Source organism: Drosophila biarmipes, chromosome 2R, assembly GCF_025231255.1.
Source record: "Drosophila biarmipes strain raj3 chromosome 2R, RU_DBia_V1.1, whole genome shotgun sequence".
NCBI classification, from domain to species: domain Eukaryota; kingdom Metazoa; phylum Arthropoda; class Insecta; order Diptera; family Drosophilidae; genus Drosophila; species Drosophila biarmipes.
In genome coordinates this window covers 10,911,069-10,938,413 of record NC_066615.1, presented here as the reverse complement: position 1 = coordinate 10,938,413, position 27,345 = coordinate 10,911,069, and the positions used below count along the sequence as shown (strand labels likewise).

Sequence of the window (27,345 nt, the reverse complement as noted above, 5' to 3'; positions counted from 1 at the left end):
GCACTTGAATCTGTTACGCAAATGTGCGTAATGCGCACGAATTCAGACGGATAAATCTGAGGGATACACATATAATCGAGTGCCGGCCAAAGACCGGGCGAACGGTAACAGAATGTAAAGAGCAGGCCTTCAGACGCCGCTCTTGAAGGCGCGTGGGCCTTGGCAGCAACTCAAAGTGAGGAGCCCGGGTTGCCTACAACAACGTGGCCAACAACCTTAACGACACCAGCAACTTCGGCGAAAAACTCAAAGTGCCTTCCGAGTGGACAACGAGAAATAAAGTTTACAAAATGTTGGCCATAAAGTTGAGTTTAGAAACCATTTACAACAAGTTCTTCGCGCTCTGGGGCAAACGAAACACACCCAATAAAAACTTTTGCGGGCCCCACACATGCACCCACCAAAGGTAATAGATCAGTGTATTCGCAGGAGGAACTTTGGCATTTGCAATTAGCCATTTCTTGACTCGCTAAGATAGTATATAGGAAGAGAAGAAACTAGAAATATTTGTAGGATTTATAAGCCAGAAAGAATTCATTATTTCACATAATATTGATTGCTATAGTCGTCTAGGCTATGTTTTAAATTTGTAATTTCCGTTAAATTGATAATAAATGTCATGGGAATTCCACATAAAATTAGCTGAGTAATGAATCGAACTAAGACGAAGTAATCTACATAAAAAATAAGAAGAAGGAAAGAGAGTCTTATTATGGTTTCGTGTTATGCGACCTTTTTGATTAATCTGACATTGGGTTTTTAATCATAATTTAGAATAAAATAACAACGAAAAAGCTTGGATTTTTACTAGTAAAGCTTCTTCTGAGTAAAATATAAAAAATAAAATCTTAAAAGTCTGTTATTTTCGTTTCCTGACCGTAAAATAGATGTTTATTTATTGAACGAATCGGTTTTTTCCAAACATTCCTTGGAGTTCTTCGTTTATTAAATGATACTGATATTTCTATTAGGCTGCCATGAAATTCCTATAATATTTTTAAATTGCTTTGAAACTAGTTTATTGTTAATTTCTCGCTGAGCACGGCCAATAAAATTAGTATTTCCTCTGCATTCCCCACTCTCGAGCCATAGAACTCTTATTACTTTTAACGACCAAGGGGAATGGCCATAAAGAATTATTTATGTGATATTAATGATCCAAATGCATAGCACATAGGCGCAACATGAAAATCCGACACAAATCAAACTTTTGATTGCCCCAAGGGGCGGAATGCGGAACCAGCTCGATTTGAGCTCCGAGATCCGTCCGTGGAGATCGCCGATCCCGACCGCGATCCCAGATGGGTTCAGTGCACCGACCGCAAGGGGCCCGGCTAGAAGCCTCCAATTGCCGTCAATTGGAGATCATGTTATGGAATCAACTTCGATTGTCAATGGTCGGTTGGCGAGGGAGAAGGGGACGGAGAGCGGCCGTTTGATTGACGGATGCACTGAGACAAAAGCCCGGCTGCCCGGACAATTAATCCTGCGGCCAACCATGGACCGAGGGCGAGTGCATAAATTCAATTTACGTTCCGCGGACCCCGCTGTCACACAATTTGCAATCAGGCAAAGCCAAGAGCGCGACGTGTTGGGTAATTTGGAGAATTTATGACAAGCATTATGGCAACACTGGCCCATGCTGATCGCCAGTGTTGCCTGTGTGCGTGTAATTCTTAGAGCGGCCCCAAAACCGAAAACCACAAACCAGTTTCATTATTGTACACAATTTTTCCTATTTTTTCGTATCTTTCTTATTTTTCCTCTGCTCTTGCGCCTTTTTTTGATGTTTATGCAACGCGCTCGGCTTTCCGATTACTCACGCTGCAAGAACCGCTCGCTGATCGTGAATTTTGCAGCTACCAACTGCCATCTAGCAGCTAGCAGCTAGCAGCTCCATAATAAGTCACTGCTGGGAGACCCCAGCAAAAAATTAGAGATGCCAATTATACAAATGGTCAGACGTCCGAATGCGAATCCGACTTCGACTTCGACTTCCACTGATGGTTTGATTCCGAGTTTAAGTTTGAGCTTGAGTCTGAGGCTGGGACCGCGACCGAGTTGGTGGTAAATTGTCAAAACGGTTTGGCGAGTGCTCTTGGCCAGTTTTCCAGTCTGACAGGCCGACAAAGGTGCGGCTCCAGAGGCGGAGAGCGATCGGGTCTGGGCTGGATTATGGCAGAAAGCAAACCGAAACAAAAGCGAAGCGGCCGAGACCAGGCTCAAATCCCTGACGCTTTTAAATTGGTTTCCTAGCCAGCTGCCTAAATGTCAAATGCAATTGTCTTGGGTGGATCCACAGGCCGGAGAGGCTTTTCTTGGGCGTTGCACTCGGCGGACTCGACGAGTCCAACTTTAATTGCGAAACGGGAATGAATATCTTGGCCCGGGCTCTCTGGCGAAATGCTAAAGTTGAAGGCGGACTGGCCTCGAAAGCCCAGCCTGGGTGTGTCGGTGCTGAGCCCACAGAAGGGAATTAAGCACGAGTTCTTTATTCATCTAAGGTCGATCTATGGGACTGCTGGCTGTGCGTGCAGAATGCGAAATGCAAATGAGACTGCCAGCCGGCGGAGGACGAGCTGAAATTGCGTATACGTAGCGTTGCACGGCACCACCCCACAGCCCGATTCAATTAAGTTGTTCGGGAAATTGGCCATGGCTACGTGTTGGATTTTCCTCTCTACACCAGCACTGGGAAAAATGGGAGGAGGTTCTGTCCTCACATATTTACAGAGGTGCCATTAAGACGCAATTTTCCAGATAGCTTTTACCAAAATTAAACGAAATTTTATAACTTAACTGCGTTTAAGTGCTAGATACAGCTTTTAAATATATGTTCATTGATCGGTAAACATTGGAAAGGAAGTTTAAATTCTCTGATAATTGAATGAAATAATAATAAAAGCCTTTGAAACCAAAATTCCCTTTATAAGCCATATCAAGTCGACATGCCTATTCGTCAGTCATACGAATTATGTAAATAGTTAGTAATTGATATAAGAGGCAACTACTTTTTGTTACTCTTTATATGTACTTTTTGTGGAAGTAACAATAAAATATACAGTCTAGAAATAATTTACCTTAAAAATCTATAAGTTTCGATGCTGCACACTAAACCAAATCTGAGTGGGCTTAAGCCTATGTTGGCAACAGGCTTTCTACTAGGTGGAGAACACGGTGTATAAAATATATATTTTTCCAAAATGGAGCACCATTTTCTCCGCAGTGCGATGTTCTTGGATTTTGCAATGCAAATAAATCATCGTGTCGATGCATTTTGAGCTTGACTCTGTGAAGCCGAGGAGTACGTGATACCAGCGCACCTTCGTGTCTGGCGGCCCGGCCAATTACATATTTGTCTTGGGCCTGGGCCAGGTTCGGTCCGATTCCCTGGTTCCCCTGATCCCCTGATCCCCTGATCCCCTGCCCCCTGACTCCCTGACTTTCCAACTTTCTTGCCCTGGCCCTGTTCGTGCGCAAGTGCTCCAGTTTCCCGTTTCCTATGTGGTTCTGGGCCTCCTTCGCGGCGTATTACCGTGCGATAATACCGCAATTCATCATTATTTTCTCGTTGGCGATGCCCGCTTTAGTTTTTCCTCTAATGAAAGGGTTCCGCTGCCCATCCCCGCGATTTTCCCCCGCTTCTTTTGATGTATTGGCAAGTCAAGTAGTAAAAACATCGAATAAAACAAAGTGCCATAGTGGTTGGCAGTTAGCTTAGCGGTTCTTCCGGCTGATCTGTGTTTCTGATTCCCCAAAGCCGGTGCCCATTCCCCATTCCCCATTGTATTCCCATTGCATGGCCAAGAAGGGGCGTGGTGCGACCCCAATTAAGCGTTAACTGATTACAATTTTAACGGCGGACCGAGGCCCGCCAGCCAAGATGGCCGAGCCAAAGATTTCGGCTCATTAGCCGGGCTAAAATATATAAGGAAATTGCAGCAATTGGCCGGGGGAATGGGCGAATCGGAGGTATTGGCCGAATGCAAATGCCAGTTACAGTGCCAGCGGAATGCCGGCGATAAGCGGCCAGAAAATCCGTCGAAAGGAGCCACAATTTCCAAGCAGCAAATTTAGATCAATAGAGAACACGCAGAGTGCAGGCCCAACCCAAAAAGGAGCTCGAACAATGGCCAAAAACAACTGCTGGCTGCTGACCTCAGCTGCCTGCAGAAGTGTGGGTGGCTTCGCGTGTGTGTTAGCCAGTTCCGCGGTGTGTATGTGTGTGTTAGCCCATTATGGCGCCTAACATACGAGTGGGAGTGGAGGGGAGGGGCAGGTATGCAGCCCGGTCTCTGGGGTCTCTCTGACATTCAGAATGATTGCATCACGAAGTACAAATTTAAACAGCGATTACCCCGCCCCCGAAACTTCAGCCACGGATGCTGTCCATTCTTCGGGGTACAGAGAAAATAAATATGTGGTTATACAAAATATATTGGGTATACAGTAGGGACAGAGACATGGTACATTAAAAACCTCAAAGCAAATAGCGGACAAATTTTAAAAAAATAAAATGGATTTTCATAAACAAATATATTATTACATGAACTCATGATGCAATGGCATTTCTTTCAGTGAAAGCTATGCAATAAAGAAGAAAAGGGGGAGTTGGTGGGCTGGCAATTTCTTTAAACGCTGCTAAATGCATGGAAAGGAAGGGAAAGGCACTGGCCAGAAGAATGCCGACTATGATTAGGCCGCATGAAAATTATAAGTTTCCTCCATGTCGCTTTAATTGATGCTGCTCCGGATGCGGGGAATCCCATCCGAGTTCTTCGCTCAGCTCGTTAGCCACATGCTGCAGCAGTTGCAGAGCAACACATGCAAATTGCATGTGCAAATATTGTGATGGCCAGAGCCGCGGCTTTATGATTTATTCGCCATAATTATATGCAAATCGGACAAATCGTGCGGCCGAGGTGTAATTTAATGCGATTCTGCTGTAAGTGCCGCCAACGGACGGCAATCGCTCCTCATTGGCCACCTCCGCTGCACTTCAGCGCCCATCACCCCGACCCATCTAACCCCCGGTTAATGGCCAGCCGACTCTGCGTCAACACGCAAATTAATGGATTGAAACCAAAGTCAGCTGCGAGCTGCTCTTGTGGTCGCCGCCAGCAACATGTTGCCGCTAATTGAGGCAACACTCCGGTGACAACTTGCCATATTTCCATGCGGTTTCTGTCGCCAGCTGCGGTCTGGGGTGCGGGGGTGGCTGGCTAATTGGCCAAGTAATTGCAGCAAATTGGGTAGGATAGTCTCGGAAGTACAAGTGATAGGGTCACTTTCATGGGGATCATATATAGTCTAACATTGCCTACTTGTTCATCTAATATAATCGCTTCTTAAGGGCATATTGTAGCATTATAAAATTATCATTTTTCTCGTCTTATGTCACCCTTCTAATAACCATCGACCAATGTATCAGTTTTTTTTTAAAGCCCAACACTTGGCAACAGAAAAACTTCCTAACAAGAACAGAAGTTAACTTCGGCAAGCCGAAGTTTGTATACCCTTGCAGTTATAAAAAATAAACAATAATTTTATTAAATTGATTTCGAAATTCTTAAAAATATACAAATTTATATTCCCAATATTATAAGATAATATATCAAAAAACCCCAAAGCTATAATTTGCTTCACATTATTTCTCACCAATTATCCGATAGTTCTTATGGGAGCTATAAGATGTATACTACCTGCAATAGAAGGAAGACTTTTGGGAAAGTTTCAGCCCGATAGCTTTGAAACTGAGAGACTAGCTTGCGTAGAAACGGACGACAGAAGGACGGACAGCCGGACGTTGCAAACTTCTGACTGAAATCATTATACCCCCTGCAAGGGTGTAAAAATATGAGAGAATCTTTAGGTTTGCAGAATTTATTTGTGTTCTCAAAACAATAAGGTGCTATTCATATTATTCAATCTTGCTCCCAAAATATGCATCGGTTGTTCTATTTCTGATTTTATAAAGAGGAATATATCTTTATTTAATGTGATACAACAATACCATAAAGATCATGCTTAAATTATCAAGTATTTGTGATAAACTATTTCACACCCACATGCATTTTGTATAAGTTAATTAAGTTAATTATTTCCATTAGGTGTGTTACCCATGAGAAAATGGATTAAGCTTTATAACACGATTATTTTCAATTATACATTTAAATAAGTTTAAGATGGGCTTTTACACACACAGTTTTAATCAGGTAATCAGGGTAATCTTACTGAAAGGCACTGAGAAGTCATTACAATTTTAAATGTAAATTTAGATTCTGTTAAACCTTCACTTTCTAATCTGGCCGACCTAAACCCTTTGAAATCTATTATTTCTTTCTTAATTATTTCTTAATGTAGCTTATTCATAGGCAGTCTTAGTCTCTCATGCGTTGTTTTTCATTGTTTAAAAAGTGTGAACCCTGCGCTGATAATTAAAAGAGGTTCTGAAACCAAACTGGGGAAGTTCCCCAACTAGAAACTACCGCCATTCATAAGGCTAGATCGAATCGCAGTGGAGAGTGGAGACACCTCCGTAACCCCTGCGATAAGTCGGAGGCCAGCCTTTGTTTGATCGGGCAAAACACCAGACGTCATATCAGTTGGAGCAAACACGCGCGAGAGTTGAATGGGTCGGAATCGGTCGGAATCGCTTGGAATGGACGTACTGACTCGAACCCACCTGGTGCAGTGCAATTAACTAGACTGCTCCCCAAACACTGCTCCTCCCCTGCGCACCGGGGTTCCACTCCACTTATCGATTGCATTCTTGCCTGGTACTCGCAGTCGTTCCCGCCGTCGTCGCACTCATATCAGCGATGCACTCCGCCTGTGGCCCAATTTCCCGGGGGCGGCGGAGCGGGAGGAGGGGCGTGGCATCGCACTCTAATTGAAGTAAATTATGTTTACACATTCGGCCGCCTGCAATTGGGTCACCGTAAACCAGATTGGGGAAGAGGCGTGGAGGAGCCGGGGGAAAAGTGCTGATATGAGAGGCATTTCGTGTGCATTTCGGTTTACATAATTAGGCATGCAGAGAAGCCGAGGCTGTGGGGTCTTATCTGGGGATTCTTTGCCGCCGGCGGGGAATACTTAATTAGTTCTAGCGGGCCGAGCGTGGGGCATTCAAACGGAGGAGTTATCTAATGGTTGGCCAGGCAGCATGGAAATGTCAGCAGGAAATGCAGGAGTTATGAGTCGATGGAGAGTCCGAGATAGTGCATCTATAAATAAACGGAAAACTAAACAGGTTTCCCCGCCGAAGCCCGAACGCTGCGATGGGGTGAGTCATGGTCGCAGCAATGAAATTGCAACTGGAACGGCAGCCCACGCGAATCGGGGGGTTAGGATGCCAGAGGCAGGGAAGAGCCCCGCTACTATATACAACCCATATCGTATTGTGTGTTTTTCTCGGTGTAATTGCAGTCGTCGGGGCTTTTCCCGGCTGAAAAAAGAGAGGCGCTTCGATTATCGCCCGCTGCTCCGTAGCATAGTTGAGTCGGGTTCTGGACCGGTTCTCTCTTCTTACGGCCTTATGGCTCAGCACTCCGCTCGCCAGCTGCTGGTGATCGGTTTCGCAACAATCAGTTTTGCAGCGCAGCTTAAAACGAGCTGATCGACGGATCGGAAGAATACATTCATTTGAGTAACTGATCAGCCAGGAGCAGCAGATAAGAAGCATGGCGAGCAGAGCCAGTGAGTTTCAGAAGAATTGCACACACCCGCTACGGAGAATTGCACTCCATCATGACCTTGTTTTTTCTGTTCTTCCAGGAGTTGCACTCCTCCTAATGGGCTACCTTTTGGCCTCTCAGACCTTGGCCCAGGAATACAGCTCCTTTCAACAGCAGCAGCAACAGATACGTACCTTTGCCCATAAGCCGGAGCTGGGCAGTCGTTCGCTGTCCAATAGCAATCAACGGAACAACCTGCAGAACAACCCGCAGAACAACCCACAGAACAACCCGCAGAACAACCCGCCAAACAACCAGGAGCTACAACCCCTAGACTATGTGGAGGAGGTGGTCATGAACAAACGTGAGCCGACCACCCCGCCGCCGCCGCCCAATCGTCCGCCGCCCGCCTTCAGCTACATGGACCGCTTCAGCGGCAAGCTATTCCGCAGGGTCGTGCAGTCCCAGGGGCAGCGGAACGTGGTCATCTCGCCCTTCTCCGTGCACTCCCTGCTGGCCCTGATCTACGGGGCCTCGGCCGGCAAGACCTCCCGCGAGCTGCAGCAGGCCGGCGAGTTCAGTCAGAGCGCCCTGGACGTGGCCCAGGACTTTGGCCGGGTGATCAAGCTCAAGGAGCAGCTCCAGGGAGTCGACCTGACCGTGGCCACCAAGACGTACTACAACCAGCAGCTGGGCGAAGTCAACAAGAGCTACGACGACTATGCCAAGTTCTATTTCAATGCCGCCACCGAGCCCGTGGACGTGCAAAACGGCAAGGACACGGCGGCCAGGATCAACGCCTGGGTGTCGGATAGCACAAGGGGCAAGATCAGGGAGTTGGTTGGCCCCAATGACGTGGATCCCCAGACGCAGGCCATCCTGGTGAACGCCGTGTACTTCAAGGGTCGCTGGGAGCACGAGTTCGCCATCATGGACACGCAGCCCTACGACTTCCACCACTCCGACGGCAGGACCTCGCCGGTGGCCATGATGTACAACGACGATGTGTACGGCCTGGCCGATCTGCCCGAGCTGGACGCCACCGCCCTGGAGCTGGCCTACAAGGACAGTGCCACCAGCATGCTGATCCTGCTGCCCAACCAGCCCAACGGGCTGGCCAATCTCGAGCATCTGCTGTCCCGTCCCGAGAACGATCTCAACCAGATCGCCCACCGCCTGCGCCGCCAGTCGGTCCATGTGCGCCTGCCCAAGTTCCAGATCGAGTTCGAGCAGGACATGACCGAGCCCCTGAGGCAGCTGGGCATCCAGCAGATGTTCACGCCCCGCTCGCAGGTCACCAAGCTGCTGAACCAGCCGGTGCGCGTGAGCAAGATCCTGCAGAAGGCCTACATCGATGTGGGCGAGGCGGGAACCGAGGCCTCGGCAGCTTCCTGTAAGATGCCCCAGAGCTTTTGATACCTCGGACCTATAATTAATACCCGATATTCTCTACCTGCAGATGCCAAGTTTGTGCCACTGTCCCTGCCGCCGAAGCCCAAGGAGTTCATCGCCAAACGGCCCTTCGTCTTCGCCATCCGCACGCCCAACTCCGTGCTCTTCGTGGGTCACGTGGAGCATCCCACGCCGATGACCGCAAGAAGCGAACCAAAGGCCGATGGCTACAACAGGAACTAGAGGGCCTTGGGCCGCTGCATTTGTGTACAAAACAATAACAATAAAGTAAACGCTGTATTTATGGAAACCCGCACTGCGATAACCTCGATGCACTGATAAGACCCAAGCGACCTCCATCACATCACCGATTCCAATTCCTATTCCGATTCAGATTCAGAAGCCGATTCCCATCCGTGGCGGGAGAACCGCTTGTGCCTTTTCCCAGTTGTTTGCCGGGGCTGCTGGCTATTCTGGATTTCCAGCGAATGGGTTTGCCCGCTTCTGTAAGTTGGCAAACCCGTTTGGGAGCCTCAGCTCCGACCTCCTGTCCTCCCCGCGTCCGCGGCCGTAAATCAAAGGCGGATTTCTCAATCATTTTTCAAAATGAGCAAAACTTCCTCATGCGCACTAGATCTGACTCGAGGATGGGTTGCCGGGAAAGCCACTGCGGGGGCGGAACGGGGCGGAGGACTGTGAGACCGAGAGACGAGATGAGTAATTGAAATACCCGCTGAAAGCTGGGCATAATTAATAGCGTTCACCAAGGTTGAGTACACTCAACTAAAATTGAACGGAATGCAGGGAATGGGAGCTATAAATTAAATTTGTCATGTCTAGGCAACATTTTCTTTTAAAACACATTCATTATCAAGTAGAATTTTGCAAGATTTGGTTCTTTAAAGGGTTTATTGTAATACTGTTTTTCGGAATACCCTTTTAAATAAAAAGGTTTTTCAGGAAATAATATAGCATTCAATTTATTATAAAACTTCATCAAGCGCGTCAAATATTGTTCGAATGTAAGCGAACAATGTAAGATAGATCATTATCATAATAGATGACATTTATAATGCAAAGTATTTTCATGCCATACCATTTAAATTTAAATATAAATATGTTGTCCTAATATAGATTGTTTATAGTATAAAATATTTAATTATCGTTCCGAACTCTAAATAAATTTATAATTTTTCAAAATAAATGTAATTTGGAAATGTGTTTTAACATAGAATTCTTTAACAAATGTTAAATTATATTTTTTCGGAACCGAAGAGGCGAAATGTTTATAAAGGGAAACTGACTTTTTTCTGTGTTTCTGTTGCAATGACGAATTGAGAGTCAGATAGTATTCGAACTTGAAAATCGTCTGAGCGCGATAAGCAACTGGATAGAATCTCCGGCTCGCCCTCTCTGCGAATCTCTCAGAGAATTTTGGAACTCTCCGCCTGCTAGACGGCTCCGTATCACCAAAGACCTTCAGGGCCGAGCTTCGGCTTGGGGCTCTCCAATCAATGACCTCAATGTCTCAATATAATTTGAATTTTCATGAATGAGCTCGAAAGTGGTTTAGTTGTGTGTAGCCACTCATTAACATTAGTCGAAGCTAGGCATTTCCCAAACATGATCCACTGGCGACTACTTTGCGGCCTGCTTGCGGGGCTGGCCATAGCTCCACCGTTTCCAGTCGACGGAGAGCTCCCGGCCAGGTCGGCAGTCCAGTCGAACCATCGCTTTGGCCTACGCCTGACCACCAAGCTGGGACTGAGCCGGCCAGAGGCAAATTTGGTGGTTTCCCCCTTGCTCATACAGACGGCACTCAGTCTGCTCTATGCGGAAAGCTCGCCGGACTCGGGCAGGGAACTCCGCCAGGCCCTGGAGCTAACCCATGCACATAGCCCCAAGGAAGCGGTTCAGCAAATCCAGAGTCTTTTAACAGACCTCAAACAAACGGCAGCGGTTGGCTGTCGCCTGAGATTGCTCAGTGAGTTTTACGCACAGCAGCGATTCACCTTCAACTTTCGCGATGAATTCGAGGAACTGGCCTCGCGAATGGGAATTGGCTGCCACCGGTTGTCCTGGGAAAGTGCAGCGAGTGCCGCCCAGGACGTCAACTACTCCTTTCTCAGCCGCAGCAACTTCAGCCTGGGGGAACTGGTTAGCTCCTCGCAACTGGAGTCCCTGGCCGAGCACAACACGCCCTTTCTACACGTCTCGGGTATAACCTTCAAAGCCCCTTGGGCCCAGGCCTTCGACCCCGCTGAGACGCAGACCATCAACTTCTTCGCCGGAGGAAACAGACCCAGGTTGGTGGATGCCATGTTTGGCCAGCACCGCTACAGATATGCCGAGATGCCCGCTCTGGATGCGCAGCTCATAGAGGTGCCCTTCGCCACCGCGGATCTGAGAATGCTCATTGTGTTTCCAAATCGGGCGGATGGCCTGGCCCAACTGGAGAGGAAGCTGGCGCAGTCCGATCTCCAGCAGCTGAGGAGAGAGCTCGAGGAGCGCAAGGTGGCCCTCACCCTGCCCAAGTTAAGGATTCTGGTCCACTCTGCACTGAAAACAACACTCGAGGAGGTGAGCTGACAGTTATTTCATTTTCTTCAGTGATCAATCTAGGTTTTTATGGAAAATACTTTAACATATGTACATAGTTTTGAATGGCTTTGAATTTAACGTTTAACTTTAAAATCTACAATCCTAAATTATGGATTGTCAAACTTAAGAACGAAAACCTCTGTATCTACAGCTCTGCTTTGAAAAAAATTGGATGTTTGTTTCATCCTGAGAAGAAATTATAATACCAAGGTTATTATATTTCTTTAATTTTCAAAGATACCACAAAGTCATGTGGCTAAAAACGCCATTCAATTAACATATGTACATAGTTTTGAATGGCTTTGAATTTAACGTTTAACTTTAAAATCTACAATCCTAAATTATGGATTGTCAAACTTAAGAACGAAAACCTCTGTATCTACAGCTCTGCTTTGAAAAAAATTGGATGTTTGTTTCATCCTGAGAAGAAATTATAATACCAAGGTTATTATATTTCTTTAATTTTCAAAGATACCACAAAGTCATGTGGCTAAAAACGCCATTCAATTAATAGGGATACTGAGATACTTAACCTCAGCCCACTTAATATTGTCGGTGATAAAAAAGTGACCATTGTTTGGATGCGAAACTCAAGTCCCCAACTTGTTGTGTCTTACAGTTGGGACTGGCGAAACTGTTCACATCGGAGGTCCAGCTGAGCGAGGTCTTCAGCTCCTTGCTGGCCAGCTCGGCTCCCCCTTTGGGAGCGGTGGTGCAGAGCGGTCTCCTGGAGCTGCAGGAGGAGGGCGGCGATGCTGGCGATTCGTTTTGTAAGTGAGATCGGCACTCGGTGGCCAGAAAGCCCTGTAACCCGCTGTTTTCCCTGCCTTTCAGCCTTCGGGGATCTGTTCCGACGAGCCGTGCCCCTGGTCATCAATCACCCGTTCTTCTACGCCATCGGCAATGACAAAACCCTGCTGCTGGCCGGCCACATCGTCGACATCTGAGGCTTTCCCCTACTCTTACCCAATATTCGATTCCAATGCTAGCTCTAAGCGAGGCTATCGCCTTATCAGCCCCGCTCAAATCTCTGGCAAATAAACAGATTCACCCGTGGCAAGCCAAAGGTGACAAATGATTTGTAAACACACGATCGGTATTTTGTTTTCGGGGCCCGAGAGTTACATACGTTTCCGACGTTTGAATCCGACTTGGAGCAGCCTCTAAAGCCGCTCGGCGATCGCCGAGATTTCAGTTCACATTCCGACGAGCTCCGAGAAGTCTCAAGTGCGAATCAAGCGGAGCAGGAGACGCCCATCAACAATTTATGTGACGACCATGGCTGTCATCATCAGCTGCCTATTACGTAAGCCCTAATTAAGAACGATCTGGCTTATGCACAGCGAGAAAATTGGTTAAATTTGTAATATTACTATCGAAATATCATTTTTATTTGTGATGGCTTAGAAAACTTATCCGAATTTGGAAAAAATTAAATAAACATTTTTTGGTTCTAAAGAAGTTGGCAGATTAATTGACCGGGTTGTTGAGGTATTTATTACCACTTCTATGTAGTTAAAAATGAAAACAATAAAATGGAAGTTTCGTTATTAAGAGCTTTATATAAAAATTGACCACAGCGGATTTCTCAATGTCACGTTAACTTAGTCATTTTAGTTATATTTCACTTTCGGGTAATTAAAGTTTCTCAATATCAAGTTAGGTCTTATCTGACTGAAAACTTTTAACTAAATGCTACGTTGCAGTTAAATTTATTAATCGACACATAGAAACTGACTCATGTGAAAACCTTAAGTTAACTTCACATTGAGAAAACGAATTTCGCTATCCGAACAATTAACCTTAAAAATGTACCTTTCTCTGAAAGGTAACACATGATAACCTTAACGTGACATAGCGAACTTAGATCTATGCCCAAAAATACTCTCTTTAATTTTCTCCCAGTGTACACTCATTTCGCGAGCGGAGCCTGCAATCAAATTGCGACTAATGCCATGTTTCGCCTCGGCTCTTCCAGTTCTCCTAGCGTCAGTGGCGCAGTCCAAGACCTTGGGCTACGATGCCGCTGCCGATCGCAATTTGCTGGCCGCCGATCTGTACAACGCCGTGGGCGCAGATCACCTGAACGAGAACCTGGTCATCTCGCCGGCCACCATCCAGAGCTCCATGGCGCTGGCCTTCGTGGGGGCCAAGGGTCAGACGGCGTCGGAGCTGCAGCAGGGCCTGCGGCTCGGGCCCGGGGATGCGGATGCGGTGAGCCAGCGCAGCGGCAGCTACCAGCAGTCCCTGACCCGCGACAACAACTTCCGCCTGGCCAACAACATCTACATCAACGAGAACCTGGAGTACAAGGGCTCCTTCCGGGACGTGGCCCGGCGGCAGTTCGACTCGAACATCGACAAGCTGGACTTCCACCCGCCGTACAACAAGCGCACTGCGGACGGCATCAACCGGGAGGTGGCCACCAAGACCAACGGCAAGATCACAGACATCCTGCGCTCCGAGCTGCTCAATGATCGCACCGAGGGCGTGATTGTCAATGGCGTCACCTACTCCGCCGCCTGGCAGAAGTCCTTCAAGCTGGACAAGACCGAGAAGCGATCCTTCCGCACCGGCAACGGGCAGTCCGTCAAGGTGGACACCATGTGGACGCTGCAGAACTTCAACTACGCCGAGGTCAACTCCCTAGACGCCAAGGTCGTGGAGCTGCCCTACCAGAACGCCGACTTCTCCATGCTGCTGCTGCTGCCCAATCGCAAGGATGGACTGAGATCCCTGCAGCAGTCGCTGTCCGGCAAGGATCTGCTGGCCGAGATCGGGGCCATGAGCCAGCACAAGGTGGAGGTGCAGCTGCCCAAGTTCAGCGTCACCTTTGGTGTGAGCTTGGAGGGAGCCTTCAAGAAGGTGAGTGGGAATCTTCAATGGGTTTGGGTATATTCAACAGATGGTTGTCAAATGCTTACTTTTTCCTTTGCTAATTTACATTGCTTAAGGCTTTCGGGAGATTGACTGCTAATCAATTTTATTCAACACTAATTTGAGTTCTGAAAGTTTGATTTGGAACCACAGATAAAAAGTTTACTAAAAAAGATAGGGCTTCATTTCCAAATAATATTCAAATTAATGGGTTTTATTAAAAGGTTTTTACATATCCCAATAGATGCAATGATCCATATGAAGCTTGTTTGGATTTTTAAAGTAAATCTTTTTAAATTTTCCTATCAGCTGGGTGTCCACACTATGTTCTCGAGGGACGGAGACTTCAGCAACATGTACCGCATGTTCGTGAGCCATTTTATCAACGCAGTGGAGCACAAGGCCAATGTGGAGGTTACGGAAGCGGGACTCGAGCAGCCCCTGGAAACCGGATGTAAGTATCCACATAGTGATCCTGGTATCCATAAGCATGAATTTCTTTAACCCCAAAAACCAGTGCTGAAGGGCCTCTTCTCCCGCACCAAGAAGTTCGAGGCGGATCACCCGTTTGTGTTTGCCATCAAGTACAAGGACTCGATCGCCTTCATTGGACACATCGCCAACTACGCCTACGTCTGAGCTCGACCAGGGAAACAGGGTTTATTATTCAGTTGATAATTTTGTTTATAACAGTGAAATACTCCCCTAATTTGAAGCAAAATAAATGCTCAATGCAAGTCAGGTTTATTTATGGGAACTCTCAAACAAAAGATACATTTCTAAAACATGTTAGAATGCCAACCGCAAAAATTAACATTGATTATGAGCTCTTATGAACGTCCTGTGTGTCTTCCCAAGAACTGAGGGCCCATAAATTCTGGTTTTACTTAAGCCCGGGCTGACACTCACCTTTCTAGCTCCACGGGCATTTGATTTGGGTTATCCATGTTTGAGATGCGCAGGATATATCCGAGGTTCTTATCGCTTGGGTTCTATCAGCTGCTGTCTTTTGCCTGTGTTTTTCGCTTGATTTGCATTCATAGGTATTTCACTGGTGACACTTGGCCAGGTGCGGGGTGGTGCAGGGGGCGGGGGCGCGGCCTTTTGGCATTATTTATATTTATTATCTTATATTCTGAGGTTTCTCGGCTGGCTGCGCGCTGAGGTTGTTTCCTTTAATCGCGCACATAAATCAACAAAAGCCGAACCAACTGACAACAATTTGAGCTTAGGCGTATTTATTATTTCTTGGCCCGCTCGATCGCGAAATTTTGCGGAGTGCCTGTCGATCTGCGATACTTGCGGCAGCGGCGGAAACTGGTTCGCGCACCGAATTAAAAACTTTGGCTATGGTCAGGCCCGATCTGGCCTAATTGTATTTATGCATGTGGCCGGGGACATTTCGGGGGGTGGCTGGCCATTTAAAATAATTGATGCACATTTCCCGGCCGCTCTAGGAAAACACACAGACACTGCAGGCACTTGGAACTCAAACTCAAACTGAAACTCCTTCGCCAGGCGCTGCACGCGACAGCTGCCCGATTTCTGGACTCCCGTTCACCGATCCCCGGCACTTGATAAGCGCAGAAACGCTAAGACGCAAGACGCAAAGACGCAAAAACGCGGGGGCCTCGATGATCCCTGCCGTTCCGATTCCGGTCGTTTCGTTGCGCTGCGTTCCTAACCGTTTCGTTTCGTTCCGATGGATCCGTTTGCGCATGCGCGCATCCGCGAGTTCTTGAGACGTGCGAGGCGCGCAGCAGACTGAAAGATATTGACGATCGGCCCCAAAGACGAACTCCAAAATGCGCCGAACTCCCCTGCTGGCGCGCTCTTTCTTCGCTCTCTCGCGGGCAGCTCTCCGCTCGAATACCGGTAATCTAAAAATAATGGGTACGGCTCGGTGCGGTTCAGATACGATCCGGCAGATATCTTTCTGCAATTGTAATGACCGCTGCGCTCCCTCCCAAAACTTCGCGACTGTTCGTCCCTTTGTTAGAACTGCTCGCCTGCCCCCGGCCTGACAAGTTTTCTTTGTTTCTGCGCCTTGTGAGCGGAATTTTAAAGAGCCCAACCCGAAGGGGGAACACTTGCAGCAGGTGCACGGTGCATGCTGCTGGGCCGAGGTGCAGGCGCTTTCAAAACAAATGCCACAAGTGCTGCCCCTTCCAGTCCGAGGGCAGTGGCAAACTTGTTTACCCGCGAACTGACAGTTTATTTAGCTAATCCCAGATCCTAGCGTCCGGGCGTAGTCATGCGATCGTGCTCAGCCTCTACCTAGAATCTATTTGTTATATGCTGATTATATTATAATTTATTTACACATAACCTGGTGTCGAATTTTAATACAAACCATAATTAACTTGAAACAGAACTAAGAATTGGTATATTTTGAGTATGCGCCTTTAAAAGTTAGGTATTGAGGCATAGAAGCTAGGAAACTTTTATCTACCTAATAATATCCCCATATCCTGTGTAGGTAACTATGCCATTACAACACTCAGGGAAAAAATGAAAAAGATATATATCTTTAAGACCATTTAAACATGGAAAGCTCAAGTCACCCCTTACACGCTCAAGACCCAGGGAAAGAGGTAAGGTTCCACGGTGCACGCAGTTGTCGTCAATTATATTCGGTTATTTTCTCCGACTTTTTCTGCTTAATTTTGGGGTCGCACGTTCTGTTGGTCGTTTTCGAGTTAAATACTGCAATTGTCTTCCACAATATTCGGTTTCATATGTTTCTTACCTCAATGTTTATTTTTGGCTTAAGCGCTGACAGACCACCAAGGTACAGTTTACATTATGAGATATCGCCCTGTACTTAAAAGGTTTTTTGTGACTTGCATATCTGATTGCCGAATACACCAGTAATTGGATTTTCGCCCCGAATAATGCATTCGATTCGCCTGTCAATAGAAGAGAGGAGCCCAGTGTGTACAATCATTTCCCATTCGATAGCTGAAATGAATATCCGCTGGCTTACGTTCTTGGCTGCGGCTTTAGCTGCTCTGGAACTACCTAAAGCTCTGGCCTGGGTTCAATCCCAGTGTGCGGCGTGTCCAGATCAATTCAAGGGCAAGTTGGTCTGCGCCTTCCTCAACGGTTGCCACTTGGAAATGGAGTACTGTGCCTTGATGGTCTTCAATTGCGGCCGCCAGTTGCATCATAAGCACTGTGAGGACCTAGCTTATGTTTTGGTACAATGCCTCTCACTAACTTGAGTTGCTTTCAGTGATCCTGGTGAAGAACGAGGGCAGGTGCGAGTCAGTACGGGGATACAAATGCGTGGTCATGGATTTCTAAGTTCTGGCGGATACAGCCGCATTTATTGAATGATGCAATGATTACATTTTAAAGTGCTTATACTGAGTGAATGTGTGGTGATGTGATCATTAAAACTTGACAATATGTCCGGTGAAATAGACAGCGTGCTTATCGCGAATGATGAAGACAAACGGATGATCGGCCACGAAGGTCTTCGGGTCCAGGGGCAGGGACATGGGCACTCCAGCAGCATCTGGAAGGGGCAGAAAAAGGTAGTTTCTTCTGGAAACTTAGGGAACCCGTTTGACTTACAACTGACACCGGCCGCCTCGCAGCCAATCTCGTTCACATCGATGAAGGTCTTGTGCTGCACCTTGGTGATGCGAGTGCCGATGGGCGAGTCCTGGAAAATGTTGCTGAAGTCGGCGGCATCCGAGAACATGGCACTGATTCCCATCTGAAAAATAGGGGGTAAGGGGAGAATTCTATTAGCAAACCAATTTCCATAAAACATATAGTTAAAATTCAAAAATCTTTAAGTTAGAAGGGAGACCACTCTCCCTCTTAATGGCTTCTAAATTCAATTCCTAATAGTCTTTGGCTCCCAAATCGTACCCTCTTAGATCTTATCTTCCCTTGGAATATCATTATAGAGACCCCGCTCACCTTGTTCAGCGTGGGTCGGAGGTCGGTGTCGAACTCGAACTTGAACTTGGGCAGGTAGACGGAGACACTCTGCCACTGCCAGCGCTCCTCGAGCAGGCTGAAGTCCACGCCCTTGAGCCGCTGCTCCAGAACCTGAAGGCCGGAACGCTCGTTGGGCAGGATGAACCACATGGTCAGGTTGATGTTCTCGAAGAACAGCTCGATGGCCTTGGCGTCCAGCTCCGGATACTCGGCGTAGTAGTACCAGTTGTCGGCGAACATGGTGGGCACCTGGATGGCCTGGCTGTCGCTCAGCCAGAACTCCCGGTCCCGGGTGTCCTCGTCGTTGAAGGGTCGTGCCCAGCGGGCCTTGAAGTAGATGGCGTTGACCAGGGCAACATTGGTGTCCGGCTCCAGGCTGTCCACCACCCGCTCAATCTTGTCCTGCGTCTGCTGCTTAACCCACCGGTTGATACGCTCCACGGCCTCCGTTTCGCGGCTGAAGTCCAGCGGCTCCACCTCGGAGTCGAAGTACTTCTGGGCCACCTCGCGGAAGTGGTCCGACACCTTGAGCTTCTCCCGCGTGTACACCTTGTTGGCGATCTCCAGCACCGTCTTGGACTTGATGTACGAGTGGAGCAGGTTGTGATAGCTCTCGGCCAGCCCATCCTTGCTCTCCTTGGCGGAGGCGTGAAGGGTCTTCTGCAGCTCCGAGGCGGTTCTGCCCTCCGCTCCGTAGTAGGCCAGGCCAAGCGCCAGTTGGATGGAGACCGGCGAGATGATCACGTTCTCATCCTGACGATCCGTGGCCAGGGTCTGGAAGAGTTCGGTGGCGAAGAGGTTCCGCTCCTTGATCGTGTTTCCAAGCCCACAGGGCAGCGAGATCAAAACCCCGAGTAGTATAGCTAGGAGAGTAATAAAATATATTAGCTTTCAAGAGGGGTTTTTAATGATTTTGGGGTGGAGAGCTCACTGCTTAGCCAGTGGTTCATTGCGCCTGCGTCGACACCTCGAGACTAAAAGTGAAACGGCCCTGCCACCTGACATTTATAGCCGCCGGCTGGCCAGGAATCAAGACAAAGCCAAGCTAAGAACAACGCCGACCGAGGCAGCGACTGCGACTGAGGCGGAGCCTGATGCGCTTTGCATTACAAGCAGCACAGAGAAAAGCAGTGAGAAAGGAGGGCTTTATGTCAAATCGAATACCCTTTAGTAATGATCTTTCAGTAGAAGATTTAACGAACTTAGACTGAAATATCATATGAAAGTCATATCGAATACCCCTTAGTAATGATCTTTCAGTAGAAGATTTCACGAATTTAGCCTGAAATATCATATGAAAGTCATATCGAACACCCTTTAGTAATGATCTTTCAGTAGAAGATTTCAAGAATTTAGCCTAAAGTAGTAACTGAAAGTAACTGACTTTATATTATTATGATACAGTATTCTTTTATAGTATCTTCTGAGTTCTAGTAATTTGATGTGCATTTGATATATCATTTTGGGCAGCTATACAGTAGGTTCCAACATACGACTTAGTTATGTTACCATCTATAGGAATAAAAAATGTATAAAATCTATGACTAAAACATTTTTACTTTTTAATAGATAAGGTTATTAAAGATATATTATTTTATCAGCATGAAAAATCTTTCCACAGAAAAATACGATCTTAAACGTAGGTACCTTCTAGAAATATCTTTAAGTACACTTCAAGTATACTCGTTAGTTCTGAAGAAAGTCTTTGTTTTGGAAACATTTAAAGTCTCTTATAAACATAATATTATAAACGCCAGTATCATAAATAAATCATTTTTTGGATTTTGTAAAATTAGATGTCAGATAAAGTATTTTTTAGATGAATCTGCATAGTGAATCTTCCCAAAAAACAAAGATGGGCTGAAATAGAGATACCCACTGTTATAGGGTAGAAAAAAGAAAGAAGAAAGGAACTTGAAGGTGGATTGGGTTCTTAACCCGAGCGCCTGGCAATACTGGGAAGAGCCACGCCAGGTAATCCCTCTGTCTCTCCGGGCTCTGGGATGGGATCGATCGAGCATTCTCCCGGTCAGTTTCTCCAACTCGGGTCTCTCTTTCTCCAACTCTCCGGCGGTGCACTTGAGTTTTTGTTGCTTCGCCTTTTGCACTTGTTGCCCACCTCTCGCCTCGAGTGGCCGCCTTGGGATTTACTCTGCTGTCAAATTATTTACATGCATGCTTGGACCCAGAGCCGCAGAGCAGGGGCTGGGATGGGGCGATGAGGATGGGGCCCTGAGATCGGGATTGCATTAACTCTAATTTCTCGTTTACGAACACGAACCAAAATGTTCACGTTTTATGGCCTTTGCATTTAATGAGTTATTTTCGTATTTGTTTAGATAATGCGTCCATAAACAAAAAGCAGCGGGGAAAACAAACAGCATTGCGCATAAATTGTTTATCGGGCTTGGAGATGCCACCCCCCACCTCCTTATTCCAATTAACGGCAACACGCACACAGTTAACGAAATTTAAGAAACTCGGAAGACCCCAATCGAAATGAAATCTCAGCGGGCTCAGGTGAGGGCCCAAAGACCCAGACGATAGCCAATTTGTTATCATCAAAGACAGGGAACGGGGGCTCGAGACCCGATTGTCCCGCTGATTTATCAAAAGTCCCGAAATTCGCCGTGTTATTTATGCACATTTTGTGTGAAATGCTAATAAATTTTAATGGAATTTTAAAAACATGCTTTATGGACCCGGAATGGAGGCCTCCTCCCGAAAGCAAAAGGAGAAGAGAAGTATCGGGACCTCCTTTGTAAGGCTCTTCTTCGGGTGTCATAAATTGGCAGCTTCCGTGAGTTGTTGGGGCTGCCGTTGCTGTGACTGATGGGCTCCTTTAGCCCCGCTGATCTTGCATAATTACGATATAGATATAAGGACCAGAATCGCAGGGCTGAAGGCAGCATTACAAGGCACAAAAACGAAGCGCTCCAAACACTTTCAATCGGCGGCCGGGGGATTGCGATCGGTATGGGGATGGGGATGGGGTCTGGGATGGGTTGGGGGCTGCCTTAAAAGCACAAAACCAGATTCGGCTTAACCTTATATAATTTACCAGCCCCAGTGTGTGCAGAACGCGGTGTGTGTGAGTGTGTCCTGTCTCCTGGCAACGACCGGAGAAGCGGTGCTGACCGTTCTGATTGAATGATTTCACTGATCGAGACAAAACATGTTAAAGATCGTGAGATGCCGGGCCGCTCTGTGGCAGCGGCTCTTGTCTCTCCAGATACACACAGCAGCCGGGATCGGATCGGATGGGCTGGGATCGGGGAAGGGACTCAATCAGGACACTGGGGGAAATAAGTTGAAAAAGATTAGATTCACGAATCACATGTATACTTCATAGATACATTATTATATTGTATGTACACTGTACACTATCTCAAATGGAACTTCCCTTTTTGCTATAGTTGTGACTGACCCATAATAAAACAATAAAAATTATATATAATTAAAGCTCATTATCATCAATAACAATAAAAGCTCATTATGCTAAAACAGTTTTTGAATTAATTTTAATTTTAAGATGCTTATTTTTGTGGTTGGCATTCTAACATATTTGTATACCAAAACCTCCCCTTGATCTTGAATTAAGAAAAACATTAACTAAAGAGAGATTTACCATAATATAACATAAATAAATATTTTAAAATCTTCAAAACCTATAACATTAATAAAGACATTATATAAAGAGAGATTTACTGTAATATGCCTAATATAAATATTTTACAAACTTAAAGAACTATAATAAATGCCTTATAAATACAACAAAGTAGGTCTGTGCTTAAATAATACCTTACAAAAAGGGATTCTGGAGTTGGGTCTTGAACTCAACTTTTGAATATCTAAACCAAGTACATTAGCCAGAACTTTGGGATACATTCGAGTAAGATCACTTTTTTAGGCCACGCTTTATGCGAAATATGATCGTTTCTACCGCTTGTTAATAACAGTTACGGTTTCAGTTGGACCCCCAGCAATCAAAGTGGCGCGATACGAGAGATTTACTGCCCATCCTAGACATTCCACCAGCACTATAAATGTAAATAGAGAATTTGCAATTTCTCTCCGTGGATGCATCATGCAACAGCAGCAAAATGCTGCGGCTGCCGCTGTTGATAAAAATAAACTTGGCAAAAACGTCTTCCCCTCCTCTCGGAGCCCGATCCCGGGACGCGGCTTGGAAAAGCATAAGAATGATGAGGCAGCAACACGAATTATGTGATCGCTGCTGCATCTTGGCTTTCCTGCTGGCTGTGTGCGTGCGAGTAACCCAAAACCAGTTGATGATAGAGCAGCAGCACACAGCGCCCGGCTCGCAAAAACTCCCCAAACACCACCGAAAAAATAAATAAATAAACTTACAAGAACAAAAACAATGGCAGCCATCGCTCTCCGCCTGCCTTTGTTTCCCCACCGCTGCTGCTTTTTATAAACAATAAATTTGCACATAACTAAAACAGAATACTCGGCATTTGCATAGTATCGCAGATGTATCCCCCAGGGGGATTCGTTCGACTTGTGCGTGTCCGCCTGATGAAGGCGAACAACTGATGGGGCAGGGGTTCGTTATAGGATCGGAGATGGGAGCCCAGTGCTCGAGGAGCTAAATGTTACTGCAACTCATCATCGTAAATTATAAAATAAAAACAACGAAATATTTGAAGACCGAATTAAAAAAGGTTTACCTCTTAATGACATCTGCTGAGTTCTATTAACTTAAGTACACCCTTGAATAGATAAACTCACAGACTAGAGCTAGCCTTATTCCGACAAATAACGAAATTAAAATACAGATTTTATAAGGAAATTTCAAATCTTTTAGGATATTATCCCTTGATAGACAGAAGTATCTGCATTATCAAATATTAGTTAAGTCTTCCCTTCCAAGCTTGAAATCGATGTTAAAAAGTTGTTATATTAAGGAAAGAGTAGACTACTCAAAACAAGCCATTATAAGTACCAGCACCAAAAATACATAATCTGTCAATCTAAGCTCCTCTAGAGACAAAATCTGTTTTTTATTTAGCTGATCATAGCCGTCAATTAAAATAATAAAAGTTCGTTGCAGCTTTCCTCCGCGCGACCAGTCTGCGTGGAAACACCCAGGAGAAAAGCCTCACGTATACGGGCACAACAATAAAAAATAAATACTCCTTATGGCCATAAATTCTTATAAATAATTTGCGAAATCGTCAAACGAAAGTTATCCGCTTGATGAAGGTCCGGGCTGGCTCTTCCGACCAGCTGTCATCTGCGACGCGGCTTGGCCACCACTCAGCCTCGTAACCCGCACCGCCGGGTTCCCCAGAGCGGAGACAACTTTTCTGCAAGTGAGGTAATTAGCTAAATGCCGCAGCCAAATCTAATCGACGGCTCCGGCGAGGCACTTTAGTGAAAACCGAGAAACGAGAGGCGTTGGTCAGCCCGATTTAGTCTGTCGCGGGTCGGAAAAACTTTCATTCAATTGCAGCGGCGGCATCAAGTGAGCAGCAAATCAGGCGTGGTGCACATGCAAATAGAGACTTGCCACACTCTGTGGGCACACTTAGATAATGTTTTCAAATCAAACATCAGTAAAAGTTTTCAAAAGACCATAACAAAATTTGTTTTATTTTGAAATCGTAAATCTCTTATCTTGAACCCATTAAAAGTTGTTTTGCAAAACTCGAATTGCATCAATACAAAAATTACAAGCTGAATATTTTATGAGCATATAAATATTTCTTGTTGAAGGCTCTTTAATTACTTTTTAAAATAATAAAATAAAAGTAAAGTGTTTTAAATTTGTAAACTCAAATGCCTCGTAAAACATAGTATAAACACTTTAAAATTAAAATTAGTATTCTCATTATTAGCCAAACGTTTATTAATTACTACTTTAAAGAACACTCTTTATAAAAACCCTTTTGTTATACTACTGTTTTTTAAATATGGAGACTCAACCAAAATATTTTTTTCTATCTTTCAAATATACGAGTAATGGAACGCCAGACCATATAGGAGTGCTACTCTTTTCAGTGCACTTTTGGAGACCGATTCCAAAGTCCGGCTCCCTGGCGGCGGTGGCGGCGGCGTGGTCCACTTGACCAGGCGACAGACCCAGCAACAACAACGCTGACAGGACAGCGCAGCGCAACAACACCAAGAGCAACAGCATCTGCAACAGCAACAAACACAGCTGCAACATGGATGACACGTCAATCTCGGGCTGCCCACTTGGTGCATGCAACAGGGAACTGGATTTGCCCATTCGAGAAGTTCCAGCCGCGACAAATTAAGCTGCAACGACCAGAACGACTCCTTGTATTTCCCATTAATTAGCACTAAAATAAACAGACCTGCGGCAAGGGGTCGGAGGCGAAGGGGACCCTGGCCTTTCGTTTTCTACGAAATCACGGACATCTATCAGCCGCAACATGCCACACGACGTTGTAGACTGTCCGTTAAGGCATCTGACAGCCGCCTAAGCAGTCAATTGATATGCCCAAAGTGGGCACAGCCAACATCCAATATCCAGCATTTAGAATCCAGAATCCAGCCTCATAGAAGGGCACCAGCCATGGGCATCCAGCGATCCAACCAAATCGAATTCAATTGAAGATGCTGCCGAAGATGACGAGGAACGCTCTTGATATGATAGACAACATATCAATTTGGGGTGGCTACTGCTCACCCCACCATTACACTGGAGCAGAAGTTTCTTATTTAACGGGTTTATTTGATGAGGAACATCACAAATATTATACAGATACTTTATGGTAATTCAACAAATTGTAAAAATATATCTAGGTTTATTTTTGTTAAAGTTAAGTACAGAACAGTATTTATTTTATATTGACCAACTTAAAACTCGTTTTATAAATAGTATACTATTTATTTATAATACCATATCTTACGATTTTAATACTTTTTTGTATATTTTATTTAAACAAAATGCTCATGCTACATTTTAAATAAGACTGTATTTTATATATATTTTTGAAGTTACTAATGCTTTTTGTTATGTGCACGCCTGCTGCAATATTTGGGCAACCTTCGACGTTTATTTGTCTATCGGGCAGAAATGTGTCCATCATAAAATGTCAATTAGCTGATTGAAATCAGCGCATGCGATCCTCAATTATTTCAATTTATGGCCAACAGGAAATTGCGGCAACTGCCACTGCGCAGAACAAATGACATGATCAAGATGCCATTGCGGATTGGGCCTGGGATTGGGTTTGGGATTGGGTTCGGGATCGGCCTGGGATCCGGCTTGGCCTGCAGATCCGGGCTGGGCCTCCTTCTATTTCGCCTTCTATTTCGCTGGCGCTGTGCGGCTTTGGTGGCGTACTTTATGTAACGATCGCCATTCATGCAGCAGCAGCAACAAATGTTGCAACTTTGCATTGCAAATTCTTCGCCGAAGATGCATTTGGAATGAAAATGTTTGGCCAAAGCACACTCCCAGCGGGAACTGGCACGATGATGATGATACGATGATGATGCCACCATCCCATTTCCAGCCCGCGAACTGCAGCGATCATCCTCTGAAAAGGGGCTGTCTCCTGCGGCAGCTCAAAACATTTGGCCTCCCGCTCCCGGCGTTTTCTTTTAGCCTTTTTGCCTATGCTAATTTGCTTGTCAAAATGACACATCGATCTGGTGGGAGGGGGTTCCGAGAGATGCACAGTATCTGACAGCTCGTTTTCGTCAATTTCAAGCGAAAGCCCAAAGATATGCTACGATATTCTTGGATGACAAGCAATTTTCAGCAACAATAGAAAATGTTGCATGCGACAAAAATCACAGTGAACTGAGATTAAGTATTATATATTATTTAGATATTAAAAAATATGTTATAAATACTGTTGATAGTATAGCTATTTATTTCATGTAAAGATAAAGATATTTTTCAGAAGGATACAAAACATTTATCTTATTAATTTGTATCTACAAATATTTGTTATAATTAATAGTCAACAATAAATAATATTATTACTTGAATTTTAAACAAATTTAAAATGTTTAGATACCCAATCTGCAGTATCGTCAGTTAAAAACCAACCAGAGAAAGGCATAAAAAGCACGACATTTTCAGGAGCAACGTAAAAAGAAGCTGCAACAGCAGCAGTTGCAACAATAGCGTGAGCAAAATTGAACTGTCTGTCAGTTTTTTGTGCAGCTTTGCAGCCACATTCAACCAGTTTATTGGCATATGGGCTCGGCTTAAAGGCGTGTGAATAACAACAGAAGTTCAGGGTTCTACTTCCTTCACTATCCCCACTTTCTATGTAAATTCCCGCGATTTCTCTGCGCACACATATGAACGCTCGAAAAGCGGATTTTCCGCCGTTTTTTACGATCTGAAAGCAGGGTTTTAGGACTATTCTGAGGTTGAGCGACGAGGAGATGGAGTTGCCTGTCGCTAAATTTACTGTTTGACACGCCCTGCCAAAATAGTTTTAGAGAGTGCGTTTTATGAGGCCCACGCAGACAGCGGCACCGCACAAAAATGTGTTAATGTGCGAGATTCGGATTCGGATTAGGATTGGGTGTGGGTCTGGGTCTGGGTCTGGGCCTGGAGGTTGGAGGTTGAAGTGCAGACTGAGCCCGGAGTCTAAAGTGACATTTAAATGGGGCCGCCCGAAAGTATGCTGTGACATGTGGGCTCGGAGTGGGGAGATTGGGATTTCAGACTGGACGAGGGCCTCCGTGTGGGGTGAAGGCAGCCAGAACACGGCTAAACAATTGCAAAAGTGTAAAATGCGTTAAGCCAACTGAAATGGGAAACCCTCGACCTCTTTCCCCCTCCACGCAGCCCCATCCCTGCTCTTAGCAACTTTTGTTGGTGCCC

At 45.8% G+C, this 27,345-nt stretch overlaps 6 protein-coding genes across 6 annotated transcripts in view; 4 read left to right on the top strand and 2 right to left on the bottom strand.

The window, feature by feature from the left end:
- The window catches only part of LOC108030045 (protein prickle), a 64,135-nt gene extending 47,732 nt beyond the window's left edge, over positions 1–16,403 (bottom strand). Inside the window, exon 1 of the mRNA XM_017102620.3 lies at positions 15,456–16,403. Coding sequence (XP_016958109.1) covers positions 15,456–15,493 — 38 coding nt within the window. The 5' untranslated portion in view covers positions 15,494–16,403. The remainder of the gene's footprint in view (positions 1–15,455) is intronic.
- On the top strand, positions 7,538–9,378 carry LOC108030043 (alaserpin). The gene is made up of 3 exons (XM_017102615.3): positions 7,538–7,698; positions 7,777–9,069; positions 9,136–9,378. Exons 1-3 carry the CDS (start codon positions 7,683–7,685, stop codon positions 9,309–9,311), a joined length of 1,485 nt encoding a protein of 494 aa, XP_016958104.1. The 5' UTR covers positions 7,538–7,682; the 3' UTR covers positions 9,312–9,378.
- On the top strand, positions 10,637–12,759 carry LOC108030046 (serine protease inhibitor 42Dd). Its single transcript, XM_017102621.3, has 3 exons — positions 10,637–11,648; positions 12,289–12,439; positions 12,504–12,759. The coding sequence occupies exons 1-3, from the start codon at positions 10,692–10,694 to the stop codon at positions 12,614–12,616; spliced, it is 1,221 nt and encodes a 406-aa protein (XP_016958110.1). The 5' UTR covers positions 10,637–10,691; the 3' UTR covers positions 12,617–12,759.
- Positions 12,825–15,283, top strand: LOC108030044 (serine protease inhibitor 42Dd). The gene is made up of 4 exons (XM_017102616.3): positions 12,825–12,975; positions 13,648–14,534; positions 14,856–15,000; positions 15,064–15,283. The coding sequence occupies exons 1-4, from the start codon at positions 12,948–12,950 to the stop codon at positions 15,183–15,185; spliced, it is 1,182 nt and encodes a 393-aa protein (XP_016958105.1). The 5' UTR covers positions 12,825–12,947; the 3' UTR covers positions 15,186–15,283.
- A 1,104-nt stretch (positions 16,404–17,507) lies between the features above and the next one.
- LOC108029924 (uncharacterized) lies at positions 17,508–17,973 on the top strand. The gene is made up of 2 exons (XM_017102419.3): positions 17,508–17,723; positions 17,782–17,973. The coding sequence occupies exons 1-2, from the start codon at positions 17,513–17,515 to the stop codon at positions 17,850–17,852; spliced, it is 282 nt and encodes a 93-aa protein (XP_016957908.1). The 5' UTR covers positions 17,508–17,512; the 3' UTR covers positions 17,853–17,973.
- LOC108029923 (serine protease inhibitor 42Dd) lies at positions 17,846–19,567 on the bottom strand. The gene is made up of 4 exons (XM_017102418.3): positions 19,432–19,567; positions 18,480–19,363; positions 18,126–18,270; positions 17,846–18,066 (listed from the first exon to the last, which is right to left on the bottom strand). Exons 1-4 carry the CDS (start codon positions 19,448–19,450, stop codon positions 17,942–17,944), a joined length of 1,173 nt encoding a protein of 390 aa, XP_016957907.1. The 5' UTR covers positions 19,451–19,567; the 3' UTR covers positions 17,846–17,941.
- Positions 19,568–27,345: the final 7,778 nt, after the last annotated feature.